The 18,587-nt window shown below is 42.2% G+C and overlaps 1 protein-coding gene across 4 annotated transcripts in view; it reads right to left on the bottom strand.

Annotated features, from left to right (window-relative positions):
• Positions 1-18,587, bottom strand: part of PHIP (pleckstrin homology domain interacting protein) — a 97,577-nt gene that overhangs the window by 7,986 nt on the left and 71,004 nt on the right. The window contains exons 28-39 of one of the 4 annotated variants that reach the window (XM_066612457.1): positions 18,083-18,194; positions 17,848-17,909; positions 14,125-14,280; positions 13,134-13,254; positions 12,124-12,249; positions 11,093-11,165; positions 9,878-9,928; positions 9,387-9,536; positions 8,130-8,282; positions 5,729-5,892; positions 3,913-4,175; positions 3,437-3,598 (exon numbers count right to left, since the gene is read on the bottom strand). In XM_066612457.1, coding sequence (XP_066468554.1) covers positions 3,437-3,598; positions 3,913-4,175; positions 5,729-5,892; positions 8,130-8,282; positions 9,387-9,536; positions 9,878-9,928; positions 11,093-11,165; positions 12,124-12,249; positions 13,134-13,254; positions 14,125-14,280; positions 17,848-17,909; positions 18,083-18,194 — 1,593 coding nt within the window. Of the gene's footprint in view, positions 1-3,436; positions 3,599-3,912; positions 4,176-5,728; positions 5,893-8,129; positions 8,283-9,348; positions 9,537-9,877; positions 9,929-11,092; positions 11,166-12,123; positions 12,250-13,133; positions 13,255-14,124; positions 14,281-17,796; positions 17,910-18,082; positions 18,195-18,587 lie in introns of those variants that run through there. The other 3 variants (XM_066612456.1, XM_066612458.1, XM_066612460.1) reach the window with 3 other exon arrangements.

Below are 18,587 nucleotides of genomic sequence, written 5' to 3' on the forward strand. Positions count from 1 at the left end.
CAGCCGAGTTCAGGTGGGAGCAGAGGCAGCAGCATGACTCCCCCTGAGCGGCTGGCTGCTCCCGTGCACTGATCCGGAACGGGAAGCGAGGAACGCCTCGGAGGGTTGCAGCGCCCGGGCTTTGTTGGGCGAGGGCGCGATGGCAGATGCCGCGGGCAGCTGGGAGCAGCTGGCACTGGGGCACGCCTCCGAGGATGACTTGGAGATGTGCCCAGAGCCCGGAGGTGCCCGCGGGGAGGAGACGCGAGCGCAGGAGCGGAGACTCACTGGCCGGAGCCGCTCCTGCCAAGCGCTTTCCCAGCAGCGGCGGCCTGGTGGTCCCAACCGCCGCAGACCCCGAAGCCGCTCAGGCCACCCCTCAGAGGAGCATCATCATCAAGGTAGCGCCTCATTCGTTCTGGGCGTGAGTGTGTGAGTGGGGGTGTGTGAATGTGTGTGTGTAAGTGTGAGTGAATGTGGGGTAAATGAGTGAGTGAGTATGGGGGTGTGAGAGGGTGGGGTGGGTAAGTGTGACTGTGTGAGTGAGTGTGGGGGGAGTGTGTGAAAGGGTGGGTGTGGGTGAGTGTTTGGGGGTGGGTAAGTCTGAGTGTGTGTGAGTGAGTGCGGGGTGTGTGTGTGTGTGCCACCTCTTTCCCTCCTGCTGTGAGGATGGTACCATTCACACGTGACGTTTGCCCTGCATGGTGTTCCCGCAAAGGAAACAATGACTGCACACCCCACCCTGTGCGCCTCTTGGCTCTCCAGGGCTTTGCTGCTGCCTCTCACTCAAGCAGACGTGCCCGCTTGGGCACACTTCGTGCGAACACGCGCGTCCGGGGTGCTTCTTCGGTTTACCAGCAACTTCTTGGGGAGGCGTTCCGCGCAAAAAGGCATGTCAAGGGGTGCCAGCTCTTTCAAGGAGGAAAACCAGCTCCGGGAAGGGGCGCTGGAGGGGAGCAGGCGCCTGACCCATGGCTTAGAATGCCTGCAGGTTTACCTGTTATGGTAGTAAGCAATGGGCCCAAAGAGGGATGATGCATTGAGGGCTGAGCCCAATCCTAGGTATGTCCACTCAGGAGTAAGTCCCCTTATAGTCAATAGGGCTTACTCGCAGGTAGGTGTGAAGTGGAGTGCCTTGGAGCCGAATCCTATGCTTGTCTACTCAGAATTAAGTTCCATTATAGTCAGTGGAGCTTACTCCCAGGAAAGTGTGGATAGGATTGCAGCCTTGTTTCACAGCACAGTGGCAACAAGAGAGCAAGATTTAAAACCGGTTTCTGCCTGGCTCACACGTGTACACTTTTGGACCCTGTTGTGTATATGCAACATTGGGCAGAAATGGCTTAATTAAACTACTTATTTTTTTTTCTAAAAAAAGTTTTGAGATTCAGCTGCAGGTCAAAGATGCTCTGTGGCAGAAGAGGAGCTGCAATAGTTAATGCTACTCTTACATCAGAAGAGTTTTAGGGTCCAATCCTGTCAGCTTTCCAGCACTGATGCAGCCCTGAAGTAAGAGACCAAACATTCCCTTACCTTCTGGAGGCCTCCATGACTGCCCTCCCCACCACAGAATGCAGCACCCACCCCTTTGGCACAGCTGCATCAGTGCTGGAAAATTGGATAGAATTGGGCCCTCAATCTAGGGATGATCAGAAGTGATGCCCATCTTCTCTTCTGTTGACCAGTGAGGGGGTGCCTGACCACATGGTCCATACTGGGGGGGCTGTATTCCCATCAATTATCCAGACACCTATGGCCCCCTGTACCCCCTTTGCAGCCTTGCCTGCTTTCACTAACTTACCTTTGAAGTCCCACTGCCTTTCATATGTCTTAAAATGGTCATTAGGACATAGAACCTGTTAATTTATTTGAATCCCACCACTGGTCGTGACCCATCAGTTCGTGTAAAGGTTCCCCTGTCCCTTTAAGGGGAAGGGGAGAGGTAGGGAAGCGACCCCCAGGATCACGTCCATTTGGGGGGCAAGGGGAGTACTTGTGACTTACTTTCAGAAGGCAGGGCTGCAGCAGGCTGCAGGAGGTGTGGGGAACCCTGCGCAGCCCTGCACAGCGCTCCCTGAGGCTTGGAACTTTCACTGAAAGCGGGCGCAAAGCACTTCCGTTTTGCAGGAGGCGCTTTGTACCTGCTTTCTGTGAAAGTTCCAAGCCTCAGGGAGCGCTGCGCAGGGCTCCCCGCACCTCCTGCAGCCTGCTGCAGCCCTGCCTTCTGAAAATAAGTCACAAGCACCCCCTCGGCCCCCCCCCTTAGCAGCATGATCCTGGGGATCACATCACTGCCCTAGTCCCTTCCACACAAAGACTTACTGAGGGAGTAAAGCTCCCTCAAAGTTTGAGAACCACTGGGTTAGAGTGTTGGAAGCAGCCAAGCAGTCCCACAAAGAAATGTCCTTATTGCAAAACACCTCCTACTGTCTTTGTGGTACTCGGCCTATGTGCTTGGGCTAGTTAGTCAGAAGGATGGAGATGCTTTAGCTAGCCTGAAGAGCAGAATGCTTGGTTTTTCTCCAGGCTCTAGAACATTCCCAAATTTACTGAATGCATTCCTAAGCTTTACAACACATAGGAGACATAAGGTTGGTTTGAGCAATACCTCGCCATGCATTGAGGGTATGCAAATCCTTCCCCTTCCTGTGCTACACAGGGATGACTATATAGTGACAGCCTACATGACAGTGTTACATGACTATGTAGCAACAGAAACTGCATACAGGGAGGGAGAGACATGCATGCTTTTGCTCCCTACAGAGGCTTGATAGGTATAATATCATCTGAGTTGGCCCATTCCACATTCTTTAATAGAGAACCTGACAAGTCACCTGAATCAGACTTGTAGGTTAACTGATTCTGAAGCAAGTGAATCAAGTTGGCATTTTCCAGGCATCCATTTTTCTACATGTGTGTTTCATATACTGTATATACATGCTTGAATCTCACTAACTGGCAAACCAAAATTGTCTGGTGACATCCACCAATAGACAGGACATGTTGCTCTGACACAATCCAAGATTCTAATGGATTCACAATCCATTTCTAGAAAATGGAGTATTTCTTCCATTTACTGATTCATAAAACACCTAGAATCCTTAAATTTGGTACTAAGCCACAAAACATATTCAAGTCTGAAGATGGGATATTCTTATATTTGAAGTTTATCTGATAATAGCCAACATTCCAGCATAGAGCAAGCCCAACAACCATGAGCAACTGGGCTGTGGAGATTCTGTTGCGTCATGACACCCTTTAATGGGCTCTTTTCCCCACAGGATCCATTATTCAGTAATTATAGGGTTTTCCAGGAACCTAACCCAGAGGTCAGTGAGAAATGAGTATACTAATGTTTTAGTTGATCAATCAGTTCAAGGTTGTAGCCCCAGTTATTTCACACTACATGTGAATGTATACATCAGAATTTAACTAAAATGAAACATCATCATCTTACCTTGTGGACTGCCTGCTGACAATTTTGGTTTACGTTTAACTGGTTTATCCTTCTCCACATTTTCTCTTGCAGTATTATTCCTAGTGTTATGGGTGTAATTGGTTTGACTGGGGACCGATACAATGTTCTGGTTTTTGGAATGTTTGGTGGAATTCTCCAGCACTGAGGAGATAAAATTGTGAGAGCAAAAGCGACATTTTAATCAAGATCTTCTAGTAACATAGATCAGCTAACTAAGTAATAGTTCTAGTTAACATTTTATAACTTTTAAATAATTTTTCTTCAAAATGATGAAACGCTCTACTTCATAAGATTTCAGTAATTCATCCTTACTCCCTCAATTTTCTTAGTGCTTTGCAATTTACACCATTAGACACCTTAACATCATGAATAAATCCATCTAGATACAAGTGTTGTGAGTATAATATAAAACTGATATTACAGATTTAGAAGTTGAAAAGGGTAGATGTACCCACCAGATTTCCCTGATGAAACAGTAGGACTAGGTTTCACAGTTAAAGGCTTTCCTCCGGAAGTAGATGGTTGCTCATTAACAGCCATTTCTGTCACTCCCCGAGTGCTCCTTGTTCGGACCAGAGTCACAGAGTCAGCTGCTTTTCCGTTCATCTGAACAGCAGTGTTTCTGGAGGATGTTAAGCGAGCAGGTGCAGAGGATGAAGGTGCAGCAAGGATCTCTGCTTTCAACTGTGGTTTTATCAGTCTCCTCTTCCTATCAGGACTACAAACAAATGATATGACTGAGAACTGGTGCTAGTTTAGAGGCTAAACTAAAGGCAACATGTTGTCATCAACTAATTTTGTGCTCTCTCTCAGGGGCTTCCCAGCAATTCCAGTCACTGTCTCTCCGTTTCACTGCCCAAAGCATCATTCAACACCAACACACAGTTCCCATGTAATGAAAGTTTTCCTATTCACCTCAGTGAACACTTGCCATGTGTACAGAATGTGCATATGGAACTTTTTCCATGACAAGCTTAAATGGGAAAAGCCCAGACATTTCTTGCTTAATTCAATAAAACATAATTTCAGGCTGGTTTTATGCGTGTGCACACATGCATTTTTCTATGCACACGTATTATACCACCAACAGAACTGAAGAGTGCTTGTCCTGGTGTGTTTCTAAGCAGAATCCAAAGTGCTGGTTTTGACTTTAATCCTTTTTTGCCCAGCCCACAGGTGTACACATTTGATCCCTGTTGCATATATGCAACTTTGGGCAGAAATGGCTTAAAGACCCCAAGAAGCTTTGGACTGAGACACCTTTAAGGTGCCTACTCCCTACTTTAAACTGCCTACTCCCCACAAGCCTGACCATATATTCAGACGCCCTTCTCTGAGCCCCGCTACCATTAAAGGGGAAATGGGTAGTGATCCAAAATAGGGCCGCCTTATCCTTAGGAATTCACCTTTAAAATTCAACTCTAGGAAGCTTTCCAGACACAGAATCCAGCATTTGGTTAGTGCAGTGGTTTTCAGACTGGACGTCAGTCTAAAGGCCCTGGCCTCTTTCCCCTTAAAGGGGGGGGCCAGGGGGAAGACAGGGAGGAGGCAGCGACGCAATCCCCAGGATCGTGTCGCTCAGGCTGACTGCAGGGTCTGGGATGTACTCACAAGTCCCTGCAGCAAGCAGCCTGGGCTTTGGAGAGCCCTGCGCAAGCGTTTGCAGCGCTCCCCAGCTAATTAGAAGTGAAAGTGGAGTGAATGCGCTCCACTTCCACAAAGCCGGAAGTGGAGCGCAATTGCTCCACTTTCACTTCTAGCTAGCTGGGGAGCCCTGCAGGCGCTCGTGCAGGGCTCACCGAAACACAGGATGGCTGCTGCAGAGACTGGTTCATTTCAGAGTACATCCTAGTCCCTGCAGCCCCCCCCCAAGCGACACAATCCTGGGGATCGTGTCGCTGCCTTCCCCCCCCCCGCCCTGCTGCCTCCCCCCACCTCCGCAAGGACTTACAGTGGTGCAAACTCTCCAAGAGAGTTTGAAAACTGCTGGGTGAGTGAAAAGACAGAACAGGTACTCGTGGCACAGAAGTTATCTGAGGTGCTGGGAAAAACACACACCAGACTCTTAAGTCAAGTGGTCTCTTCTATGCTGGTGACATATTGGTCAACTGAACAAGAACAATGGGAGGTAGCCCTAGGATTATCATGGGGACCAAAGTGGTAACACACTTTCTGAAAGATAGAGGAGTAATAAAGGAAATTTTAACAAGAGCTATACCGATATAAACTATTCAGAATTACATTCATAGGAATTAAAGACTTGTAACATACCTGGATGCAGCACTACTAGAAAGAGAACTGCTTCTACTTCTTTTCTTCCTTCTTTTTTTAATTGTGTTTCTTTTATGAAAGCGCAAAGCAGATTTGTAATCTGACAAAATTGAACTAATGTGTTCCTCAAAGAAGGCAGACAGACGCAAACTCATGCTGTAAATCTATTGGAAAACATTATTTTCTATTAGACAACAGTAAATCTTAACTCTAACTTAAACTTTTGCCTATAGGATTAATGTTCTAAATAAAATTAAATACAATCATAAAGCAAGAATTGCTTGCATTGTAGGCACAGTACTTCTGCAAAGAACATAGAACCACAGAATTGGAAGTCATCTAGTCCAACCCACTACTTGTAACAGCAAATCCTCCTACAGCCTCTCCAGCAGGTGCCTGTCTTGCTTCTGCTTGAAGCCTCCCATCTACACCTCCCTCAGCAATCTGTTCTACTGCCGAACCGCTCTGACCATCAAGAATTTCTTTCTGATGTCCAGCTGGAATCTCCTTTCTTACAGTTTGTACCCATTGGATCTAGTTCTACTCTCGGGCAGATAAGAACAAATTTGTCTTTTCTTCCATATGACAGCCCTTCAGGTATCTGAAAAGCACTATTACATCCCCTCTCAGTCTTCTCTTCTTCAGGCTAAAGATACCATATTCCCTCAACCTTTCCTCCACACTGTGTTACAGAACTGTGTTCTCTTTCTCCACACATGCACAGGCATGCAGACATTAGAGGTGAACTGGTGGTCTACATTCAGCCTTGTCAATGCACTGAAAGTTGTCACATTCTCAGCATGAGTACCTTGCACTGCAGAGCACAGGCAGATCTCCTACCCTCACCAGCAGTCCACCCTCCACACTGCATGTTTACACATGTGCAAGACAGAGAAGATTCTACTGAATCCTATTAGGACCTTCCACAAACAGGTGCTGTGTCCATGATGCAAGCGAATTGTACACAGAGAATTTTGCAGACATTAATGCACAGATGAAGCTTTTTCACAGAAGACATTTATCAGTTTGATTTCATATCCTATCTTCAGACCACAAACATTAAGCTTTGAATGAATCATCATCTCAACACTGATGCAATAAAGTAAAACTTTAGCAGGGACTATAAAACTGGACTGATTCAAAATTAGCATGTTTCCTTTTCAGCAAGAGAATACAGTCAAGGTACCATAAATGTACAAAATTGCAAAATGTACAGAACAGAAGACATGAGTAAAACACGATTTTGAAAGTACCACAGTTACGAACCTCATTAAATAGAGGCCAATAAAACAAACGCCACAAAGTAATTCTAAAATCAAGCTATAGTGAGATAACATCTCTCTTTGTACTCCATCAATTCAGTTTTTTTCTCCCCACTTCAAGGCCACTGTCAAAACTTCAAGGCACAAGAAAAAGAGCAAGCAATGCAACTAAGAGCACTGCTTTTTCTGTTTGCACAAGCAAGGAAACAGAGAATCAGTAAGTTAAGGCCTTCTTAAAGAGTACTGAGCTATTTATTTTGTGCTGCCTTCAGTTCTAACATCATTTTTAGCTATAGTTTTTTCCACACACATACTTCAGCATATTTCCATTTAAGTTCCAACCCAATTCTCAAATAGGTGATAATCCTACACTGTAGCTAGTTTAGAGTAAAATCTAAATACAGGGGTGCCCCTGTATCTGCAGGGGTTCCGTTCTGGAAAACCCCCTCCCCATGGATACATGAATTTGTAGATATGAGGGGATGCACCTCCCCACCCACTGGAAGCGAGGGGAGGGTCTTCTGTGCGGAGCAGAGACTGCATGTATCCACCCGTGGCCTCTGCCAGGCTCAGAATTACTGTAAGAAGAGGGAAAATGTCACTTCTGGTTTTTCTGGAAAAACCAGAAGTGATGTCTTTATGCCTTTATAAGGCAACATGAGCGCTGGGAAGTCCCCCTCCCATAATTCCTTATAAAGTAATAAAAATGTCACTTCCGGTTTTGCTGGAAAAAACAGAAGTGACATTTTTTCTCTTCTTATAATCATTCTGAGCCTGGCAGAGGCCGCAAGTGGACACGCATGGCCTTTGCTCGGCTCAGAAGACCTTCTGGAGGGGGCATGGGGGGCCCATGGATTCCCAATTCACAGATAAGTAAAACTGCAGATATGGTATCAGTGGATACAAGGGCCCCCCGTATATGTTTATGTTTTTTTAATTTCAAAGTGTCAAACATTTCTATATTCCTGAAGTTTTCTTTCAGGTAAAAGTCCTAACTAGGTATTTAAACATGCTTTAGAATAAAACATCTCAGTTGTGTTTAGATACCCATATTAAATTACATGTGCTACTTTCCCAGAATTAGAACATTTAAATATCACATCAATACACTTTTAGAAATAAACTATAAAAAGACTTACTCTTGATCTTTTGCAAGGAGTATAAACTTTGGAATTACTGAAGATTAGTCTCACATCTTTGCACAACTCCATTGGAGATTCATAATTCCCTGCTTCTAGTGTTTCTCGAACAGTAGCAAAATCCATTGGCGTATCAATTATGTCTCTGTAATCCTTAAAAAAAATTCATTTCAACAATCTCCTATTAAATTACTAATTACTGTAATAGCGATTAACTCTACAAGTCTGTGAGAAAGCCAGAGTCAATATTCAGATTCCCCTTTCAGCCCTGAAAAGATATTTCCTGCTGGAAAAAGATCCACAGCAGATAAGATCCAAATTACTGTTTGATAGATGAACATCCACTCAATAAGAACACAGACTATCCCAAACACAAGCATATTTGTAGGGAAGTTATTCTCAATCTCTTGCTTAAATAGTGAACATACAAATAATTTACTTAAGAATATAAGAATTGATGTTACAGTGGGCCCTCTTTTTCAGTGGGTTCAGCACCCGTGGATTTGACATAATGCAGGTGGTTGAGCTCCTGTCTGGAGGGCCTCAGGGACCTCCCATTCGCACCTTCTTGCTGCTACAAGGAGGATGAAGTGTGAGGAGCTCATGTGCGGCCTCCCCCTCAGATTACCCATGGAAATCAGTCATGGACAGGAGGTCATCAGAAGGTCACCAGTTTGAGGGCACCGGCAGCTCCCTGAACGGCTGAGAATGGGGAGACCTTGAAGCAGCTGACAAGCCGAGCTAAGGGATGCCACCTGCTCTTGGTGTGAGCAAGAAGCATCTTGGCTGCCCTCCATGTGAGAGATGGAGCTGTTTGTCAGCCTGCATGGGAGAACTGGAGGCCAGAAGTGAGACCAAAGCAGGAAGATGCATTCTGAAAAGTTTTTGGTTCTTGAAAGAGAGAACCTCTATGATTGTAAAAATCCCCTTGAGGGATTTAGAAACGCCTGCCTATGTAAACCGCCTTGAATAAAGTCAGAGGAGTAATCCGATGACCAGAAAGGTGGTATATAAATACCTAGTTGTTGTTGATGATAATATTATTATTATTATTATTATTATTATTATTATTATTATTATTATTATTATTATTATTATTATTATTATTATTATTATTATTATTATTATTATTGAAATCTGTATGTGCATGAGGTCCTGGAGTGGATTTCCCACAACACTATATTTTTGTTTGTCCTTCATATTCAATTAACTAAGGCGAACATTTCAGTAGAAACAATAACATTTTCAAACACTCACTGGATATTCAAGAAGATCCACAGGCTGGCGAAAAGGTTCAGAATCCTCGCACTGAAAAATGAGATTTAACAACTCCTGGCACTGCCTCTTCCATGCTTGAATATCATATGATTGTGCTCGGTTACGGAGCCTTCGCTTTGGCTGATGATCCTAAAATGGCAATATTGAATCTAGTTTATTTAATAACTTGATGTTCCAACAAATTACAGAGAAAGCAGATGATCCCTTTAACAGTAATTTATAAGTATTTTACAAAAGCGCATTAAAAACATTTGTATCTTTGGAATCTATCACTTTTAGCCTTTAAGCCTGAAGTAAAAACATCTTCAAGTTCTATGCAATAAAAATACTATGAAAGTATACATTATCACATTAACTTGAAATTGTTTATTGCATCTTTACATATAAGCACTACTTACTTATATGTAAAGATGTAAAAGCATCTTTACATATAAGCAATACAGAAATCATGAATACAAAACCAAAATTACCTTCCGCTTTCTAGTAGAAGTGCCTGGCATGTTAATGTCTTTCTCTTCTTCCTTTGAGCAATAAAATATTCATCACATGATGTGTATTAAGTCTTTGAAAAATTACAGTACAATCTCACGTTTATTCATTTACAGTTATTCATCTGTCTAGAACTTGGGAATGTGGTATTATTTTTACATACTGTTCAACAAGTAGTTCTCTCATATGGCATGGTCATTGCTTGCCACTGCCACTGCTAATTTCAACTATTTCCTACTGTAATGAAGTTGTAAAACCATGCTGTCTGAGATGCCATGTTGCAGCATATTCAGGAACCCATCTTGGAAGAGAAAGGCTGTATCTTTCTGTGCTAGAATAGCTTTATTCACCCATATTTTATTCCTCAAGGAAGCTGTTGCTGAAATTACAACCCATACCTGTTCTTATTGTAATCCAGTGGTTCCCTCACTTAACTAGGTCAAGATGCCCCCTCCCCCCACAGCCTCTTTTCACCAGCTCAGCTGGGCACTCCTATTTTCAATCTCACAAAGTCTCATGAGATCCATGATAGTGGTACCCAAATATTGTGAAATTTGGGCACTGCCAGCTTGAATCTCATGAGATTTTGCAAGATACAAGATAGTTTGCCAGGGGAAAAGGTAGGAGGAGACAAGAAGGACATGTGAGTGTGTCGCAGCATCTATAAGTGTGTCCTAAGATGTCACAACACTTAGGAAATGCACTTAGGAAACAAATGCACTTAGGAAACCCCTAATCCATTGCATTATAAGAACTGAAAAGCACCCATCCTATAAAGGACATGAAGAACTGAAAGTTCCAAGACTGAATGCAACTACGTCATCACATACATCCCACCACTCCTGCAGCCGACAATCACTGACACTGCATACTATAAAAGGAGAAAAGGCTAATTCTGGGGTTGGGTTTGTCCATCCAACCCAGTTGAGAAATGCTCCTCCCCAACTGTCACTGCTGAGGCCAATGAAAGGATGGGAGACAAATGCCAGGTAATTTTTTATTATACCTGGACAAGCTCCAGTCGAAAAGCCCTGTCCTATACCCACCCAAACATTTTGAATTGCATTATAATTAGTTGTATCTGATTTTAAATTACTATGAGTTGCTTTGGGAGCCATTTTTTGGCTGTAAAACAGAAATATTTTACACTATATAAACAACACCACCACTTTCTAGGACACGTTGTGTCAGCTTACCTCATCGGAGTCAGACAAGACCTTTTTCTTCATGGTATTATACAGTGGAATTATGTCATAGCAAGCCTGATCTCTGTTCAATACAAAAATACTGCCAGTTAATGAATTTATGTGCATCCATATTTTGTACAGAGCCCTTCTTGAAGGACTAGTTTTTAAAGTGTTGGAAGTCGGAAGCTGTAGGATACAACCAACCATTTTCTAAACACGGGAAGGAACTTCCCTAATATACAATCCCACTTATATGGCTCCCTTCTAGCAGTATGAAAGCAAGACCTAAGATGTCCTGCTCAAATACACACATTTTCTTACAATATTAACATAAAATCAATTATATACCAGCTTTCAGTAACAAGTATCAGTACACTTGAAAACAGAGGCCAACACACATTTTGCTTCCTTTAACGTTACACCAATTCCTGGGTATATTTGGGGTGCCAATTCCAAAAATGGCATCCGTTCTGCCCTATCACATCCAGTTCTGGAGATATAGTAAAGCCTCATTAGTGAATGGTTCAAGCAGCTTCCTCATGAAGAAGCTGCTTGAAACATTCACTAATGAGGTTATACTATATCTCCAAAACTAGACATGATAGGGCAAAACGGATGCCATTTTTGGAATCGGCACCCCAAATTCATATCAAGCCACCATAAAGTTTGGGAAAAACTTTTCTGACTCTCAATTTTGTAGGCCTGTGCAATTGCTGTTTCTTGCATCTCAACAACAAAAACAAAGTTTGCAAAGTCTACTACAGTATTTACAAGGGATTAGAAATGGAGGTTGCCTTTCTCTGCAGTAAGGGATTCTTTGGATCAACCCCTTTGTACTACTGAAATGCAACATTTTTTCCCCCTGGAGAGTTATAATTATTGAAAAAGTGCATTCTATTATTCAATAGCATAATTAATAGTACAGTATCTTTCTATCCTCTTTCTAAATATAAAATGCTGTGCAACATCTGTACATTACATATTTCCTATTTATAAATATACTATCTGAATATATGATCTGGAGCTATTAATTAGCTTACTTTATGAAGTGCAACAGAAGATCTGTAACAAACTTGGCTGATTTGACAATGGGACTTCCTGGTTCATTGAATGTCCGTGTATTATACTCTATGTACCGAACCTCCCACATAAGTGAAGAAAGTCGCCTTCAAAAAAGAAACATTGGAAAACGTACCTTAATTTTTTTTTTAGTTATAAAGACTTGCAAACCAATGGTTTCTCAAAATTAAGTCATATATAGTTCAAATTGCTATGCTTAATTTTTTCTAAGATGCTAAAGTTCAAGCACAATTGGAAGTTTTTGCCTTCATTTGTGTAGGACAAACTATGATTACTTGGCAGCAAAGAAAACACACATGAGAATCCTCCACTTCGCTATTATTACAACTTTGACACACCTTCCAAGGTTCAACCTTAGCAACAAAAACATACGGAGGCTGAGCTTTGATGCCCTTTTTTCTCATAAGCCCTAAAGACAGTGGTTTGGATCAGTTGCAGGACCACAAACTTGGTATACAGATGCAAAAAATAACACCACCATGTAAAAGGAAGCCTGGAGACCCAAGTAAAATTTACCTAATAAAATGTGCATTGGTTAATTTTGTTTCTTGAGTAAACAGATATGAGATAAAATGTGAAGGACTTTAACAAATGTGTAAGAAGTTCTGCCTTACCCTTCCTACACATTCCCTTTTCAGTCATTTCAATGTGCCACAGCAGTTTTAAATTAAATCATCATTGGCTCAATTATATGAGAAATACCAAATTGTAGAAAGAGTTAAAGGACCAACAGGACATCTAAAAATTCTTTAAGAACTCTTTGAAGGTCAGATCAAGCAAAGTTGGGCTGCAATATGGTAAGTTTAACAATAAACAGGGTCAGTATTCACCAAAGTATCTATGTATCACAGTAGGTGAACTAGGATGTAAGCAACTTAGCAACAGAGAACATCTGCCAAAAAATTGTAATAAAATGTCTACCAAAAAAAATTAACTAGTACCAATTAAAAAAAAAAAACTTAGAACAAACCTGTAAAACCTATTTTCCAGTCTTTGCTTAATTGTACTGAGATCAGTAGGATATGCAACAACAGTGCAATACATTGGATAAGCTTGGAAATCCACAGGTGCCACAAAAGCAGAAGCAATATCTAAACATAAAAATAAACATTTATAGTAATAAATGAATGACATAGAGATAGGGAAGTACATTTTAAAAGTTATTAAGTAATTTGACAAGGCTTTCAATAAGTGACAGATTAAACAATTCTCAGTACCTGATCAGTGTTATCATCAAAACGAGGGGTTATATTCCAAAGAGCACTCATGCAAATTGTCTGCTCTGTCCCATTTATTTATTTATACATATTTATGCATACATAATACATATATAAATACACACACACACACACATATACATACACCGCCTTTCTCCCCGAAGGGCACCCAAGGCGGCTAATACTTCAAAGCACTAAATAATACAGAAAAATACAGCCTCTATAGCGGGCTACTAAGTCCTCTAAAAAACTCCTGAAGGCTGGGGTGAGATGTGATTGTGGGGGCTGCTGTGAAAAGATAGAAAATAGTTGAAAATTGCAAAGAAGCTTCTGTGTTTGCTCATGAAAGCTGTGTTTCACATGATTTTCAGTCATTTCTCCTTTTCACAGTTGCCTCCCACACTTTCTCTCAGGCTCCCTCACCTTCAAGGACCTGTCACTGGAAGAAAGGGAGGAGAAAACAGCTTACATGAGCACTGTTGCACCTGTGCTTCTTAGAATACAGCCCAAGGTTTTGATTTCTCCAAAGTTTCACATATGTCATTTTATTGCATGGAGATTATTCCTTTTTAGAAAATGGCCCCACCAAGAACACTGATTTCAAGAAATGCTTTAGGAAGATAGTAAACAAATGAAGACAATAACCACCCCACCCCCCACCCCCCGCCGATTGATATAGTCTTAGCGGACAAGTATAGAGTATCAATATGAAATATTGTTTTATCTTCAACAAATAAGCATTACCTAGAGTCATCAGTTGGTTTATCCCTGAAATTATTCTTTCACATTCATCATCTCGAGCCCTAGAACCCCATTCTCCATCCAGAGGCTTGTAGATCAATGATCTGCTTTCAACATTAGTTAAGGGAACACTAGTTCCAAGTTCTTCTGGAAACACAGCTGAAATAAAGCATAGGATGGATATAACAGCTGATATAATTATTCTTACAAATCAAGAAAGTGTATACCTAGCATGAAAACAGAACAATGGCATGACTAATCCACACTAAAAAGTCCACTACTCTTGTAACAACCACTGCAATCTAAGTAAATACTGAAGGAAAACAAAAATAAATTTAGTGCTCAAAATCCACTACAGGGGGGGCCCGTATCCATGGAACCTGTCTCCACAGTTTCACATATCTGCAGATTGAGTTCGCAGCCCCCCCCCCCATGTACAGCTCCTCCAGAAGTGCCATTTTTATGCCGTTAAAATGCATTAGAAGGCTCCAGCCCTCCTAGTGCCTTTTAAAGGCATAAAAAGTCACTGGCTTTTGGCAGGAAACTGGAAATTGTGTTTTTTGGTCAGAAATTGTCATTCTGAGCCTGCCAAAGGCCGCGGGCGGATGTGCACGGCCCCTGCTGGACTCAGAAGACCCTCTGGAGGTGAGGGAAGCAGAGCTCCCCTTGCCTCCCTAGGGTGGGGGGCATTCCCTCATATCTGAGGTTTCATTTAATGGGGGTGGGGGTGTTCCAGAATGGAACCCCCGCAGATACAGAGGCATGCCTGTACTCCATATCTTCCATAAAGTTGCAGGTTATTTCTCCTCTTTCCCATATATTCTGACATACACCAATATCTCCCCATAAGGTGTGAGGTACACTCCTGCAAAGTCAAGCACTGTGTGAAACAGTACTATAGGAGACATAGTTTAAAACAAGGTAGGAAATTGGCTTAGTTGTTTCATCTTCACAACAATACACAGTACCCACTGGCTGCGGCAGGCAACAATCATACCCAGGACCAACAGCTTTGGGAGGTATTAGCTGGAGGATCTGCTTCAGTCTCAGGTTCACCAGCCGATTGCTGGCAACACTGCCAACAATCAGCTGATGAGCTGCTGGCTGGCAAGAATGCAAAAGTTACCCACAGTCCCCCTTCCCCAGAAGTTTTTGCACAATGGGATTGGAAGGGGTTGGGCCACGGGTTCATGTCACTGGTATTGTTGATACTTAACACAAGATAGACCCTGAGAAGCAGTACATCAGGGGAAAAAAGGTTGAGAGGCACTGAATTTGATGAACATTCCAATTCTTAGCTATGTTTACATTTTCAGAAACTCTTACCACAATCACAGAACTCCTTCCCACGTGAACGAAGACCTTCCTGAGGGTTTTCCAGCAAGGTTTAAAAAATGTTTTTATTTTGCTTTTTCATTATGAGTGTGTGTTTTGAGATGTGCGTGTTTATATGCTGCTACTTCGATCGCTGCTGTTTTAACTTTCCCATGGTTTTAAGGTTCCATATTTTACTGTTTTATCTATGCTGTGTCCATTTTTACATTGTTCTTACTGTGTTTTGACTGTTTGTATTCTATGCTGCACTTTGATTTTTTTAACCTGCTGTTTTCATTGTATTTCTTCACTATTGTATTGAGTTCTACTGTATTTTTTGTGATAATTATGCACTGGAAACTGCCTTCGCTGCCCAATTATGGAGAGGAAAGGTGGAAAAATTATATAATATTGTGGAACCCCTTGAATTTAGAGTAAAAATACAAGTAAATTTAGTTATTCAGTACTACATAGAGGATTAAATACATGTGAAACCTTCTTCAAAAGTTTCATCTATCAGTATTGCTTTGTAACCTCTTCAAATGCAGAAATTCTTCCCCCTGGAGTAAGAATGACTCCCTATTTGGAGACCTTTTGGGAGGGCCTCAAGACCTTTTTATTCAAGAAGGCCCTTAACTATTGACATAATAGGCTGGCATTTTTAATAAATGCAATTTTAATATTTTTATGTGATCCACTGGAATATCTTACTGTTTTAATTGTTTTATGTTAATTGTTTTAATCTTTCAGTTCTATTGCATTTTTATGTTGTAAGCTACCATGAGTGCTCCTAATGTGCAGGACTGTGGCTTTCAAACTCTCCAGGAGTTTGAAAACTACAGTAAGTCCTTGCAGGGGAGGGGATGGAGGCAGCAGGGATGGGGGGAAGGCAGTGACACAATCGCCAGGATCACATCGATCAGGGGGGCTGCAGGGACTGGGATGCACTCACCAGTCCCTGCAGCAGCCTTCCCAGGGTGCGGGGAGCCCTGCGTGAGTGTCTGCTGGGCTCCCCAGCCTGCAGAAAGTGAAAGTGGAGCAATAACGCTTCACTTCCGGTTTCTGGAGACAGAGCGTGATTGCTCCACTTTCACTTTTTGCAGGCTGGGGAGCCCAGCAGACACTCACGTAGGGCTCCCTGCACCCCGGGAAGGCTGTTGCAGAGACTGGTGAGTATATCCCAGTCTCTGAAGCCTTCTGAGTAACACAATCCTGGGGATCGTGTGAATGCCTCCCCCCCCCGCCCTCGCCCCTTAAGGGGGCAAAGGCCAGGGCCTTCAGGTTGGGGCGTCACGACGCCCAAGCCTGAAAACCACTGGTGTTAAGAGAAAGGCGAGATGTAAATTCTTTAAATAAACAAATAGATAACCTGGATAATTTCCTCACTTGTGATGAAAGATTTCTTAAACATAACATGGAGGTTGCTTCACTTAGCCATAGTTTATGAGAATGGTTTCTGAAGCGGTTTTTTTTAGTCAATTCTAATCATGCCAGTCCAACGTGAAAAGTGGAATTGTGCTGGAATTATACAAACCACATGGAGACTCACTTTATCGAAATAGTTTGTCAAGTACAGCTGTCTCTATGAGGTGCATTTCAAGTGGCCAGGCCATCTGAATGGGGCCCAAACTTCATTCTTTTACTTTAAAAGACCACGTTTATAATTCAGAAGCGGAACAACTGGCTCAGCATTATCTTAAAGTAATGGCTAACTTTTACTGGAGGCTAACTCCTCCAGGGCAGGAGGTCTGGTCTAGAGGGTAGAGCCTCCATTTGCCTGAAGATAACATCCACAAGGTCGCCCGTTCGAGGCCACCGGCACCGTGCGACCTTGAAGCAGCTGACAAGCTGAAGCCGAGCTATTCCATCTGCTCTGAGCGTGGGAGAATGGAGGCCAGAATGTGAAACCAGATCAGAGTGAAACATCTGGACTGTTGTGGTTCTTGAAAGATAGAACCTTCTTTCAATTGTAAAAATCCCTACAGGGATTTAATCAGCCTGCCTATGTAAACCGCCTTGAATAAAGTCTTGAGTAAAGACCAAGAAAGGCGGTATATAAATACCTGTATTATTATTATGTATTATTATTACTGCTGTCCCTTTCTTCTGCAACCTCCCCAACCCACATTCACTGAAAATCCAGGAACTCTCAGTAGCAGATATTTGGCGAGTGCAGGGTACTGCAGAGATCTCCCCCCCTTGCACAAATGGAACCCTCTACAGCACCCTCTACAACCTCTCACTTCTGAACAGATTAATAGATAGCATTTCATATATTAAAGTAATAAAAATAGTGGTTCCCCCCCCCTTTCTTTAACAGCATAATCAGCTTAACTTCTTTACAATTCATCACATACGTACACAGTAAGTTCTGTCTCCTTTCTGTACATCTAGGGGAAAGTAGACACATACCATTGTTTGGTATAGGCTCCATATCCCAAGGACTCATTTTCTCAGTGTCTCCATTGTCCCAACTTCAAGAAAAAATAAATCAAATTATTAACATTACCCATCTGAATATTTTGATAATCACAACCCTTTTTTTCTAAAACTAAATGCAAATATCAAACAATAAAACTTACTAGCTATTGACTATAAATGTAAGAGGTGAAAAAGTATCAAGAGAAATATCCCATATGTTACTAACCAGACATTGTAGCACTGAAATAGGCTATCCGGATAATCAGGCTGAAGGGGTTCTTGGCTTTCAATTGTCCCAAACCACCAGGCATCATCAATTACTGATCTAAATCGATCACCTGTTCAAGAATATAAAGTACTTGAATTCAGAAGGGATACACAGTGCCATAGCATAATTCTTAGCAGATGTTACCAATATAATTAGATAATTTTTGCTGACTGCTACATAAAACAGAAAAATGCAAAATACATTGTTTAAAAGTTCCCCTTATCAAATCTTAATAACATTTGAGTCCACTGCAACCTGAGGGTCTAGGCCAGGAGTCGGCAACCTTAAACACTCAAAGAGCCATTTGGACCCATTTTCCGGAGGGAAAAAAACCTAAGGAGCCACAAAACCCTTCTGACATCTAAAATGAAAATAATACTGCATATATAGTTTTTTTTTCACCTTTATGCTCTTATAGATCCCATTTTTATAATGTAGCCCCCTCCTGTAGCTTTTAGTTAGT

This window comes from Tiliqua scincoides, chromosome 1 (assembly GCF_035046505.1).
Source record: "Tiliqua scincoides isolate rTilSci1 chromosome 1, rTilSci1.hap2, whole genome shotgun sequence".
NCBI classification, from domain to species: domain Eukaryota; kingdom Metazoa; phylum Chordata; class Lepidosauria; order Squamata; family Scincidae; genus Tiliqua; species Tiliqua scincoides.